Genomic DNA, 12,846 nt, shown 5'->3' with positions numbered 1-12,846 from the left:
CTTAGGTAAAAATGTTACTGAACTCAGGTCCAGCCGCTCGCTGTTTGGAGATCCATGCTGGAGAGGCAGGTGTTGGTAGAAATGGAAAACGGTGCTTTTAATCAGAAAACCAGCAACGTGGGGGAGAAGTCGTACTCAGTGTCCCCCTAAACCTACTCCCAAGATTCTGCTCAGCCGTGAAAGTTTTTTAAGGAAAAAGAGGCAGTAATGTCGGTTAATCATGGAGACACTGGGGTCAGGGTCGCCGCCATTCCCCACTGTGTGCAGGATGGTCAGCTCCTCGCGACCTTTTTTTAGATGCTGTCTCGTTCACGCAGTTTGTTCGTGAGATTACTGCAGGGGAAGCTGGGGAAGAGATCTGGGCGTCTGTTAGTTACTTATTCTTCATTTCTACTTCTTTGATCTATGGAGAGAAGCAACATGTTAAGCAAGGTATTGTGTGATCGAAAGATTTGAAAGGTGTGCTTGCGCCAGAGGTGAGGAGAGCCTGGGGGTGGCTGGTTTAGGGTTAGTGACAAGACAGGGGGACCTCTTGCAAAGAGCTGCTTACAGATCCCCACTTGGAAGAGCATTCCATTTCTATGGGATTAGGGGTGAAGGCCTGGCTTCTGTAACTTCTTCCTGCAGACACAGGTGCCGTATTCTCAGAGTGGAGGATGTCGACGTGGGTCTGTCGACAGCACCTCTTTGCTGACAGCTTTAGTTGCCTGCCTACATATACGGGCAGAACGAGCTACACAAAGGTATAGGTTAACGTGAGCAATAATGTTAATCCCATTCTCTTGGAACCGAGAGACAAGACTCAGTTGTCTCGAGTGCCACAGACTCAGTTCTGCTCCAGGTGGAGCAGCTTATGTCACGGCTGCACCCTGGTCATCACGCAGCCAGCCTTTTCCTTCTGGTGGCAGTTACAGTGTCAGTAAAATGGCTCAGGAATGTGCGTCAGCCCCTGAGTCTGTGACTCTCAGTCCTAATCATTAGCTTCTTGAGCTGCTCCTTTGTGACTCCGGGAGGCCTGGGAGACTTCAGCTTCTCTAGAAACAGGAGGCAGGGGAGGGCTTCCCTGGTGGCGCAGTGGTTAAGAATCCGCCTGCCAACGCAGGGGACACGGGTTCGAGCCCTGGTCCGGGAAGATCCCACATGCCGCGGAGTAACTAAGTCTGTGCGCCACAACTACTGAGTCTGCGCTCTAGAGCCCGCGAGCCACAACTACTGAAGCCCGTGCGCCACAACTGCTGAGCCTGTGTTCTAGACAGCCCTCTGCTGTGGAGCTGGGAGGGGGTGACCTTAAGCAGACTGTCCCCCCAACCCCCCAGGTCCTGGCCCCGGGGGTCTGATTACAAGGAGCTGTTCCCCCCAGCGACTGCCTGTCCCAGGCCCACAGCAGTTACCTAATTGTGAATGTCATTAGCTGCCGGCACCCTCAAAATTAGCAAGCGCTGATCACGCCCGTAATTGTCAACTCACTCGTGTGAGTGACTTTTTGTTACGTACCTTGTCCTGGTTGCAGATTCGAGCCCCAGGAGAGGCCTGGAAGTGGGTGGGGGCTGGGGGGCGGGGCTGGGAGCCTGGCCTGCAGGGTGGGCCCCTGGGGCTCTGGTCTGACTGCGCCACTTATTAGTGGGGTGAGCGAGGTGCCCCTCAGCCTTTCTGAGCTGTTTCCCTGAGGTGGGCAGAGCCCCAGCGAGTCTGGCACTGAACCCGGGGGCTCCCCTGTGCACCTTTGTGGCCAGCGGTCGAGGGCAGGCTGGAGCACGTGACCAGAGCTGCTGAGGAATGGACCCGCTGGCCCGTGGGTTTCTGGCTGGCGTCAGGGGTGGGCCTGCAGTCCCCGGAGGCGGGGAGGAGGCTGGGCCCTGAGAGAATCCGAGGGGCAGGAGAACCCTGAACTTGACCCAGCCTTCTCATGGTGGCAGGAAGGTGTATCGCCAAGGTAGGGGGAGCACACCTCGCTGAGCGGTGTGTTAGCTTGGTTTAGGCCTTCTAAGGACGTCGGCACGTTTAGACACATGGCCCGTGGGCCTTCATCTGTGCGCGTCCCCGGGGCCTCACAGGTGTGAGGAGTGGGCCTGGTCCTGTTGCTGTCTGTGCCCTCAGAGCCTAGGGCGGAGCCTGAGACACAGCAGGTGCTCAAACCCCCTCTCGACACCTCAGCCCCCGTGTTCGTCCATCTGCTGCCCCTGAGCGGATGGGACACTCGGAGAAAAACAAGCCAGGGTCAGGCGACCACTTAACAGGGGGACTTTATTTACTGCCCTGGAGCAGCATGCCAGGACCCCGAGCCCGCTCCCACACATGGCCCCTCCGCGAAGCTGCCGCTCAGTTTGGAGCCGAGACCGCCTGGTGCTAGAAAACACGTTGAAAACATCAACGCTCTTCCCTTTTTTTCTTTTTCTTTTTTTTTTTTTGGTACAAAATGATACAAACAACAATACAAAATAGTTGTGCTGTTGACGATTACAAAAAAAGTTGGAACGTTTGTCTAACTGCGCAATGCTCAGAGATGCAGTGTGAATACATCGTACTCCAGTGTCTCCCCCCAGAACAACCACAGTCATGCGGGCTGCTACACTTTGTGTCCGTTTTCAAAAAGAAACATGCAAAAAAAAAAAAATTAGAATGGGAAAAGGAGAGAAAGGAAAAGCAGAATGCGTTCCAATTATACACAGAGGTTCCCCCCCGGGATGCCCCGCTTTGCGGGGGGCCTGTCTCATCTACGCCAGGTTGCGCGGAACCGTCTCTCAGGATGCTCCGGGGGGGAGATTGTGTTTGCTTCCTTGATGTTACACCTTTCAGCCTTGACAGAAATTGAGACTCCCCTCCCTGACGCTCCCCTTGGAGGGAACAGAGCTGTCATCTCAAAGGCCCGTGTGGGTGGTGCTCACAGTAGGGAAGGCCTGACGGCTGCCGTTACCCTGACACGTTGGCGGCGGGAGGTCAGGCGCCCGGGATGTTCTGAAGCACGCAGGAAAGGGAAGGCCTGCTGGGCCAGGGGTGGCGGGTGCTGAGGCCTGACGGGCACGGTGGCCCTGGGCTGGGGGTGCCCACCGCCCGAGGCCAGGGCATTCTTGCTGGCGTCTCCTGTTCACAAGAACAGAAATTCCCTACAGGCGCTGAACCTGCCTGAGCGCTTTGCCAGCACCGAGTCTGGGCCTCCGCTGGCCGCGTCCTGATCTGGACCCGTCGTATCTACAAGCTACGAAAAAGGGACGTTTGACGCCGATTGTGTGTTTAGCTAATGCTAACCCGTTGGTTGGGACGGAGCTCTGGGAGGGGGTGGGAGCCTCCAGGGGCAGCTGTCCGGCTGCCTGGAAGCAGGGATGGGTGTGAGAAGCACCCCCTCTGTTGACGTGTCCCCCGCTGGCTGCCGCAGCCTCGGCCTGTGCGATGCAGGCGAGATGCAGGGGCCCTGGCAGTGATGAGGCGAGGGGCCGGGGCAAGAGAGCTGGAAGGGGGCAGTGGGACGGACTCTGCATCCGGCTCTCCTGGGTGGGGGGAGGCAGGGCGCCTGGGGCCCCGAGGGGTCCGAGTCGCAGGCCGCGCCTGGCACACCCATCCTTGGGGTGAGCCCAGGGGACCAAAGGGGGCCTCGGGATTCCAGTGAGGAGAGTTCACAGCTGTCTGGGCCCCACCACAGTCACCCTTAGAACTTCAACTGGAGATGAGCTTTCCAGAGACAAACAAAAACAAGGTTCCGGCTCACGTCTCACCAACCCTGACACCACCAGCAATCCTGGATGGCCACACCTTCAGACACTGGGACAGTCCTCGTGGGCCACCTGACCCCGAGCGATTTGCACAGCATGGCTTCACAGGGGGGCGTCCCCTCCCTCCGGCAGGCCACGCCGCCCGCCACGTCTGGGAGACCGCAGTCTGCGTAGGGGCATGGGCATGTGACACCGGTGACCACTGCCTCCGTCCACGCGTCCCTCCCCAGGAGTCATGGACGGGGTCAGGATGGACGGAGCCCAGCACGGGCCTCCCTCAGGCCACAGGCCGGAGCCCGTCTCCCCAGCTCAGCTCAGCTCAGCTCAGCTCCGGGAGGGTGGATGGAATTAGTGATGAGTTTGGTTTGGGGAAGAACCCTGACATCCAGGGGGGACACACCCACGCGGATTGCACACGCACGTGTCCACTCAAGCTCATCTTTGAGGCCGAGGCTGTTTAGAAAAGAGGATGACCATGGCACCAGGGCAGGCTGTGGGCTGCGGAGTGGATCGGAGAGAGACCCCCCGACGGAGGGCACGGGGAGCGTGTGAAACCCCGCCCCCGCCCTCCCGAGGCCTCCCCTGGCCCCAGGAGCAGGTGTGAGGTGGGGCTCTGACACCAAGTCCTGCCCAGGGCCAGTGGCAGCCCAGGCCCCCCCCTGGGGAGCCCGAGAGCAGGCAAGGATCCCCCAGGAGGCGGCTCTCCTGCCGGCCTGAGGCGCCTTCACACCCAGAATGGAGGTCCTGGGAGATGCTGGGCGAAGGGCTGCCCCAGCGCCTCTTCTCACGCAGCCGCGGACAGACACAGCAGGGGGCTCCTTGCTGCACTGTGGAGCTGACTCGGGAGTCTGGCTTGGGAGTCAGACTGCCCCGCAGGAGGCACGGCCAGTTCTGAGAGCTCAAGCAGCTACCTGGCCCTGCAGCTGCTGGCTGCTGCCACGGGTCCAAAGGAAAGGAGACTGTTTCTGGCGGATGCGGTGAGACGCACGTGTGGGACAGATGGCACAGCGACGACGGTGCTGTCCCGGCACTCGGAGCCGACCGTAGCCGCCCACATCAGCTCACGAGCATCAGAAACTCTGGTCCAGAGGAGCAGGGCAGGGAGGAGCCCGCCAGTCCCCCCGGTCGTCTCCAGCCTCCTGGGACCCCGGTGAGCATCAGCTCTCCCTGCAGTCCGCACGCCCCGCCAGTGGCCAGAGGCGTCCAGAGCCTTCGGGGGTTTGGACTGGTGAGTGTCCGCCGGGCCTCTGACGGGGTCCCTCGGGAGTCTGATCTAGAGGGGTGGAGGGCTCATGCCAGGGTTTGGTGGCATGCCGGCCGGTTTTGCTTGTGGTGTCCTGGGACACCGTACTCTCCTGGACCAAAGGCAGTGGGGACCTGGGTGGCATTCAGGGTCACAGTTGGCCCTGGGGGAGGCCTCATGATTGGGGGGCCCTGGGGGTGGCCAAGGGCAGAGATGGGGGAGCATCAGGGACAGCCGCTGGGAACCCCAGCTGCCCAGCTATTTCCAGCATCTGGGAGTCGGGGGCAGCACGCTTCTGTGGAAGCCCAGCTGTACAGCGGGCCTTTGGTCCACCGGCTTGACCTGCCCCAGGCGGACTCGCTGCTGCAGGAGCTGAAGGTGGGGCCTCCGGCCTCGGGGACCCCCAGGGGGCCCGGGAGACCCCAACCGTGCAAGCAAAGTGTGAGCACTCGGAAGGCTTATGGCGTTTGGACCCCAAATTGTTTTTCTTTGTCAGTTTTGTCAAGTGCGTCACCCACTTTTTTTCTTGATAGGAGATCGGAAAAAAGGACATTCTCCCCAATTCCTTAATTCGTGACTTCAGAGCTGGGACTGGCCGGGGTTGGGGGCGCTCAGGACTGGCTGGGGGGCGCTCCTGAGTGTGAGGGAATCTGACGCATGTACCAAAAGGCACTTCCATTCTGTTTTAAACAGCGCTTCTGTCCAGGAAATCCAGGCTCAGACGGTGCCTCTGCTCTCCGTGGTGCCGAGTCAGCTACCGCGCTGGGGGCGGCCGCGGGCTGACAAGTGTTCGTGCCAGACAGCTCCGTGCGGGGGGCGGGCGGGGACCCCTCACACACCGCCGGGTGGCGCGGCCGCGGAGTCGGGAAGGCCCGCTGTCTGTCCCGTACGTCCGAGCGCTGCTCTCGCCTCGTCTGGGGCGGGCCCGCTTAGTCCTCCTGGCCGCCGCCGTACATGTCTGCCAGCTTCCTGAACCTGGGCCCCCAGTCGTTCAGGTATTCGTAGTCCTGGTCCCCGGAGCTGGATGAGTCCAGGGAGCTGACGGAGCCCGCGGTGGACCCGCTGCCCTCGTAGTCGAAGACCAGCAGCGAGTCATAGGGCGGCGCCGTGGGGTCGTTGTCGGCTGCGCGGAGTCCCTGGGGGCCGTGGAGACACGGGTTAGGGTGCAGGGCGGGGGGCAGAGGGGCGCCCAGGAGCGGAGCTGGGGAGGCAGGTTGGGGAGGCGCAGTGATGGGGCCTTGTATGCAGCAGGTGCTCAATAAGTGCTCCTGCGTGTCAGTCAAGGGCGCCTCAGAGACCCGAGTAGGGGCGCGGTGTTTGCAGAATGAGCCGTGCAAGAGGCCTGGGGGCAGCGCACACAGCCAGGCGGAGGGCCGGCCGGGGCCTGTGCGAGAGGCCGGCCTCCACGAGTCCCTGGTTGTTGCCACAGGGAGGGGAACCCGGGGTGGGTGTCAGACACCTGAAGTTGTTACCGTAACTGTGCGCGGGAGCAAACGGGGATGTAGCAGGTGTGGCTGGAGCCCCTGCCCGTGCCCCGGCCCCTTTCCCCCAGTGCCTGATGCTGGGACCCCTGGCCAGGCCACCTCCAGCACTCTGGCCACTGGCCAAGGGTGCCCCTGGCAGCTCCCACCCGGGGACCGTGGGAGGGGTGGACACACCTCCCCGCTCCCTCCCCCCGGGGGGCGGGACAGCTTGGAGGGCCCCCCCGCCGGCTCCAGGAGTCTCCCGCAGGACGCAGGACGGCCCGGGGGCCTGTGCTGGCACTGCCTAAGCCTGCCCTCGTTAGGGAGGGGAGTACCTTTTCCATTATTCAGTACGGAATGGTTGGTCATTTCCATTTTTGCTTTCCTCTAAGTTGTTTAAAAGTGGGCTTTTGATTGTCCATCAGGGAGGACGTAGTTTTTGGAGTTTTAAAAATTCTATTACCCTGTAGATGGTAAATGTCGCGCAAGCTGAATCGGCTTTTGGGCAGCCGTAAAAATTTCATTTACGGCCTGGGACACCGTCTGTTTCGGGGAATGTTCTGAGAAATCTCTTTTGTGTCTCTGCCAAGCCACTCCCTGGGTTCTAGTCTGTGTAAATAAATCCTTTCAAAGTCCGGTTCTGACACAGGTGGAGAAAGAAGTGTTGTCAGCCCCTCTCAAAGTACAGTCGTGTTAGAGATGGGTGGTAAATCCGCAGGGACCCGCGCTGGCTACACGGGGCATGGAAGGCATCCCGTCTGTGGGAGCCGCGGTGGGCGCGGAGGTACTGGCTGCCCGGGCCGCAGCAGCTGGCGCTGGGGGAGAGCGTCTGGGGTGCAGCCACGCGCCCTGGCTCACGCTGTCCCTCGGCCTTACCGGACGGGAGCAGAGGTGGGAGGCGCGCTCTTGACACCCTTGGACGTGTCAGTTGGGCACCTTGGGCTCAGCTTCAAGAGGTGGGTCAGCTTTTCTTGCCAAGGGGATGATCAAAGGGACGCTGTCGGCTGGGACGCTGATGCTACATGGTCTCCAGACCCCAGGCGTTAGGATGGGTGACACGGCCACGTGGTCAGCTCTGGAGTGACGCTCACCTCCCAGGCCGTCCCCGATGCCCTGTGTGTGTGTGGAGTGGGGAGGGGCAGCCTGCGCGTCTGGTCATCGGGGTTGAGTGGACACTGCGGAGGCCTCTCCCGATCGCTGCAGACAGGAGTCTGGGGTCAGAGCCACCTTGCTGGTCCCCCTCCTGTTCTTGCCTGGACTGTGGCCTCAAGTTCCAGCAGTCTTGCTAAGCCCTGCGTGTTTGTCCCCACCGGGGGCGGGGGCAGGTTAGTCCTTCTGCAGCGGGGATACTAAACCGAGGCGCTCGGCCCAGGGCTCCCCGCCGGCGGCAGCAGCAGGGCCGGCGTGAACCCAGGTCTGGAGCTGCCCGCTGAGCCCAGCACCGGGCCCCAGAGAAGCGGGCTGCTTCCTGTCTGTGTTAGCAGGTCTGCGCCCCCGGCACGGCCGGGCTACCCACCTCGCTGATGAAGTCCCCGATGTCTCCTGGGTGGGGCACCACCGGCCGGGCCGGGTACTGGGGCTCGGCGCCCACCGGCCGCTCGTCCACCCGCCGCACCCCGGGGGCCTTGCTCAGCACATGCTCCATGGCCTCCGGCTGCTGCAGCTGGCTGAGGTCGTAGTCCTGGGGGGGCGGGCAGGGGAGTCAGGAAAGGCAGTCCGGGTGGGGGGGGGTACCAGGCAGAGGCACCAGAGAAGTCGTGGGGCGCGTCCTCATCGTGTTCTGTGGCTGGGCTCTGAGCATATCCATTGACCTATTCCGGGCCCCCCGGGCGCCCCCCCGTCCTGGGCCCTCACCTGGTCTGTCCTTCCTGAAATGCTCACCCCACCTCTGTTCATCCGAATCCTGCCCGTCCTCAAGGCACATGTGGGGTCTGTGCCCCCTGCTGCCTTCCCCCTGGGGTCAACCCCTTCCCCATCTGCTCAGCTGCCACCGCATTCCTCATGTGTCCCTGGGAACGCCCACTTCACGGGGGGTGGTCACTAAGCTTTTATGGGCTAAGGCTCGCCCCGAGTCCCCAGTGACCAACTGGGCAGCGCCCCAGGCCCACCCTCCCTGGGCGCGGGGTGCAGGCGGCACTGGGCGGGGCTCAGTGGCTGCGGAAGGTGCAGATGAGGGGTGCAGGGCTGAGGGCCGGAGGTCACGCGGGGACCCCAGCGTGTGCGCTCCGCCAGGGCTGGGAGGGTGTCCCCACACGTCCCCGCTGTCCCGGCCACGGGCCTCACCTGGTCCTCCTCGCCGCCCCCTTCCTCGTCGTACTTGAGGATGTTGTCGCGCACGTCGTCCTCGGGGTCGATGAGCAGCTGCTTCGTGTGCCGCTCCTTCTCCCGCCGCCTCATCCACACGACGAACAGCAGGACCATGGCTGTGGGGCAGGGGGCACCGTGAGCAGGTGTGCGTGTGTCTGCACGAGGGCGTGCATGCGCGGGAGGGTGCGCACGTGTGGCTGCGAGTGCCTGTGTCTGTTGCCGGGCACCCGGTTGGGCTGGGCTTCTGGAAGTCTCCTGGCAGGTAGAGCGGGGCCAGGAGATGGGGCCGTGGGCACACCTGGGCCCCTCCACCCGTCACCCCAGGACCAGCTGCACTCACTGAGCAGGACGATGATGCAGATGAGGATGGCCACGATGGCGCCCGTGCCCAGCCCGGCTGCCGCCACCGCGCCCATGGTGGTGCAGTCGCCATTCTCGTCGCACGGGCACACCTTGACTTTGATGATGGACGTATTGGACAGGGGCGGGTTCCCCGAGTCCGTGACGACGATGGGGACGTCGTACACTCCGGCCTCCAGGTACAGGACGCGCAGGCTGAGCTGGGCGTAGTCACCTGGTGCGAGTGACGGGACGGGCTCCACTCACTGAGCAGCCCGCCCTCCTTTCTGAGCGAGACTAACGGAGGCAAAGACTGATAGTGGGAACATCTAACACGCCTGCTTGGCTAAGACACACGTAGACGTGCGCACATGTGCGCACACACACCCTGCATCATACCATAAGGTTGAGACGTTGGCAATTCAAGAATGGAGCAGTGGGACTTCCCTGGTGGCGCAGTGGTTAAGAATCCGCCTGCCAATGCAGGGGACACGGGTTCGAGCCCTGGTGCGGGAAGACCCTACGTGCTGCGGAGCAACTAAGTCCATGCGCCACAACTACTGAGCCTGTGCTCTAGAGCCCGTGTGCTGCAACTACTGAGCCCTCGTGCCACCACTACAGAAGCCCAGGTGCCTAGAGCCCATGCTCCGCAATGAGAGAAGCCACCACAATGAGAAGCCCATGCACCGCCATGAAGAGCAGCCCCCGCTCGCTGCAACTAGAGAAAAGCCCGCGTGCAGCAACGAAGACCCAACACAGCCCAGGAAAAAAAAAAAGAGAAATAGAGCAGTTACAACACGAAGAATGATGAAATTATTTCCTTAACGTATAAAGAGTTCGACCAAATCAATTAGAAAAAAAGCCCATTTTCAAAGAAAAATAGGCACGGACATTGAACAGATGGTTCACAGAAGCAAAAAATGGCCAATAAATATATGAAAAAATGCCCACTGGTAGTCAAAAGATACAAGTGGAAACAGTGACTTTCGCTAAAAGAATTGGAAAAATGCTTTTTAAAACACTACTCAGTGTTGGTGAGGGCTTGGGGAACAAGCAAATGCTATCAGAACTTCAGAACTTGGACGCCCTTTCTACCAAGGCCACGGCTAGGGAAGTGCCCTCAGGAAACGCGTTGGTTAGGGCCCGTCCATCAGTTGGTGATGGCATAGGACTCAGGAAACGCGTTGGTTAGGGCCCGTCCATCAGTTGGTGATGGCATAGGACTCAGGAAACGCGTTGGTTAGGGCCCGTCCCATCAGTTGGTGATGGCATAGGAAGTGGTCTGCAGTTACAGCCACTGGGATGGTCAAGGCTGAGCTTGTTAAAATGATGAGATTGGGGCCTGCCCTGGGGGCCTCCTTGGCGGCCGAGCCCCAGAGCAGGCAGGGGCCCCCACGCCACAGGAAGGGGCTGCGCGACCCTCCTGTGAAGGGGTGATGGGCCCCTGGGGGCCTGCACCCTAGACTCGTCCGATTTTCCCACTGGCAGGGGTGCCAGCGGGCTGGTGCCCGAGGCAGGCTTACCATTGAGGCGGGTGATGGTCCAGTTCTTCCGCACGCTCGCTGGAACGAAGGGCAGCTCGAAGACGTAGGGGCCGATGTTGGGGTCGACGTCCGCGTCAGCCGCTGTGATGTTGATGGCGTTCAGGCTGGGCTTCTCGCAGATCTGCGCCTCCCTGGGCAGCAGCTCGGGGGCGTTGTCGTTGATGTCGATGAGGTAGATCTGGAGGGTCCCGGTGCCGCTGGCCGGAGGGATCCCTGTGGGCCGGACACGGGTGATCACACGGTCACTCCTGGGCTCCATGACCACAGACGCACAGTGTGCATGGGACCACGCCCCAGCCCCACCCAGGACAGACCCCAGCCCCACCCGGGACAGACCCCAGCCCCACCCAGGACAGACCCCCAGTCCCACCCGGGACAGACCCCAGCCCCACCCGGGACAGACCCCAGCTGACCACAGCCCCACATGCACACTGACACTCTGCCATGTGACATATGCAGCCACTCAGCTGCACACACACAGGAACCGCACACACCTGCCCACGTGTGGCTGTCCCGTCCCCCCGCCCACACCCAGCCCAGGTGCACAGTGAGGGTGGACCAGCGCTGAGCGGCCGGAGGTGGCCTGTCTGTCCTCCGTGTTCTGAGCGTGGCCCTGCCCTTTGACGGCGGCTCTGACCCCGTCATTGACGACTGCGTTTCTTGGCCGAGGCAGGCAGAGCATGTAGAACATCCATCCCATAGCGCGTCTGTGATCTCCCAGGAGACGCATCAGAGCGCGTTCAAGGCGACGCAGCTTGGTGCCTGCTGTGATAGGTGGCCGATGGCACAGCTCACAGTCCGAGAAGCACAGGCAGGTTCTATTAACGCGAGCGGGACTTGTGCTCCGATTCTGGTGTCTTCCTCCTGCTTTCCACTGCTCTGGCCACTGATGCATTAAGATCACGTTCTAATCTAATCTCAGTGCTGCAGCTGCTGCTCAGAGCAGCGGTCCCCGACCAGGGCCTGGCGCTCATCGTGGCTGGCCGAGGGGCTGGGCCTCTGTGGACCCCGCGGGGTGAGGGAGGTGGGCAGGGGCTGTGGGATGGTCTCCAGGTCCCAGCTTCCAGCTGCTGTCGACCAAACCTTTGTGCAGCGGCTACTCTAGCTCCTGAAGCTTTATTTATGCAGCTGATCCCAGAACCCACGTGGCATGGGCCTGGCACGGGGCCTTTGCGAGTGCCCTTTCCTGACTCCGGGACGCCCCTCCCCGCCCCATCTTTCCCTGGCTTGTCCTTCTAATCCCGCAGGTCCTGGACCCACAGCAGGTCACTCATAGCCAGCAGTGCAGCAGGAGACCCCGGCCACTCTCCCATCCTCCATTTGGTTCTTTTCCGGCACCTCCCGTTCCCTGAAATTGTCTGGCTGGCTTGTTTCACACTTGTTTCCCTGGGGCAGAGACTGCTGAGTTGTCCCTAATATCCATTTCCTCTTTGTTCCTTAATAAAAGAACTGAAGCCCCAGACTTTACCTGGGCTCATCACTGCCCAACCAGAAGATGACATTCCTCAGCATCCCTTGCAGTGAGACGTGGCTTCGGGACTGAGTTCTGGCTTTCATGAGCTGTGAGTGGAAGTCCTTAGAAGGGCTGGGATGTGCCCTTGGCCTCCCCCTCCTCCTGTTTGCCAGAATGTGGTCACGATGGCTGGAGCATCAGCAGCTGCTCTGGGCCATATGCTGCAGCTTGCCAAGGACACGGGAGTGGCCAGAGTGAGCTTGGTTTCTCATACCTGACCCTGGGCTGCCTGCTTCCAGTCTTCTTTTATGTGGCAGAAAGTAAACCTCCATCTTGTTAAGATTGCTGTAATTATTATGCAGACAAACCTGGTTCAAGCTGACACACTGGCCTCTAGAATGTCACCCATGCAAAGGAGAAGGCTCTTGTCTGTTTTGCTCACTGATGGATAGAGCCTGGCACATGGCAGGAGCCCAGGGAGCTGTAACAGTGGTGTTAACAGTGCCCAGCTCCCCTGGCGCCCGCATCAGTGAAGCACCAGGCCCAGGGCTTCAAATGGGCGAGGGCGGGCCCCCCGCCCCGTGTCTCCCTGCCCCTGGGCGCACCGTTGTCCGCTGCCAGGAAGGTGGCCTCATAGACGTTGTTTCTGATGTAGGGAGACTCGCGGTCGAGGACGGCCGCCGTGCTGATCTGACCGTTGGTGGCGTTAATGTGCAGCCAGTTCGCTGGGTCCGACAGCTTTGAGTATCTGCGGGGGAGGGAGGGGAGGGGTGAGGCGAGGGGCTGGAGG

The 12,846-nt window shown here is 61.2% G+C and overlaps 1 protein-coding gene across 2 annotated transcripts in view; it reads right to left on the bottom strand.

Moving 5' to 3' along the window:
* Positions 1-2,602: 2,602 nt before the first annotated feature.
* Positions 2,603-12,846, bottom strand: part of CDH4 (cadherin 4) — a 549,827-nt gene continuing 539,583 nt past the window's right edge. For both annotated transcript variants that reach the window (XM_067708632.1, XM_067708633.1), the window contains 6 exons: positions 12,662-12,804; positions 10,583-10,816; positions 9,061-9,294; positions 8,697-8,836; positions 7,930-8,094; positions 2,603-6,086 (listed from right to left, as the gene is read on the bottom strand). In XM_067708632.1, the coding sequence (XP_067564733.1) occupies positions 5,880-6,086; positions 7,930-8,094; positions 8,697-8,836; positions 9,061-9,294; positions 10,583-10,816; positions 12,662-12,804 (1,123 nt within the window). In that variant the 3' untranslated portion in view covers positions 2,603-5,879. The remainder of the gene's footprint in view (positions 6,087-7,929; positions 8,095-8,696; positions 8,837-9,060; positions 9,295-10,582; positions 10,817-12,661; positions 12,805-12,846) is intronic.

This window comes from Pseudorca crassidens, chromosome 15, assembly GCF_039906515.1.
Source record: "Pseudorca crassidens isolate mPseCra1 chromosome 15, mPseCra1.hap1, whole genome shotgun sequence".
Lineage (NCBI taxonomy): Eukaryota > Metazoa > Chordata > Mammalia > Artiodactyla > Delphinidae > Pseudorca > Pseudorca crassidens.
Note: the sequence above shows the minus strand (reverse complement) of the source record. Positions and strands in the feature narration are given on the sequence as shown.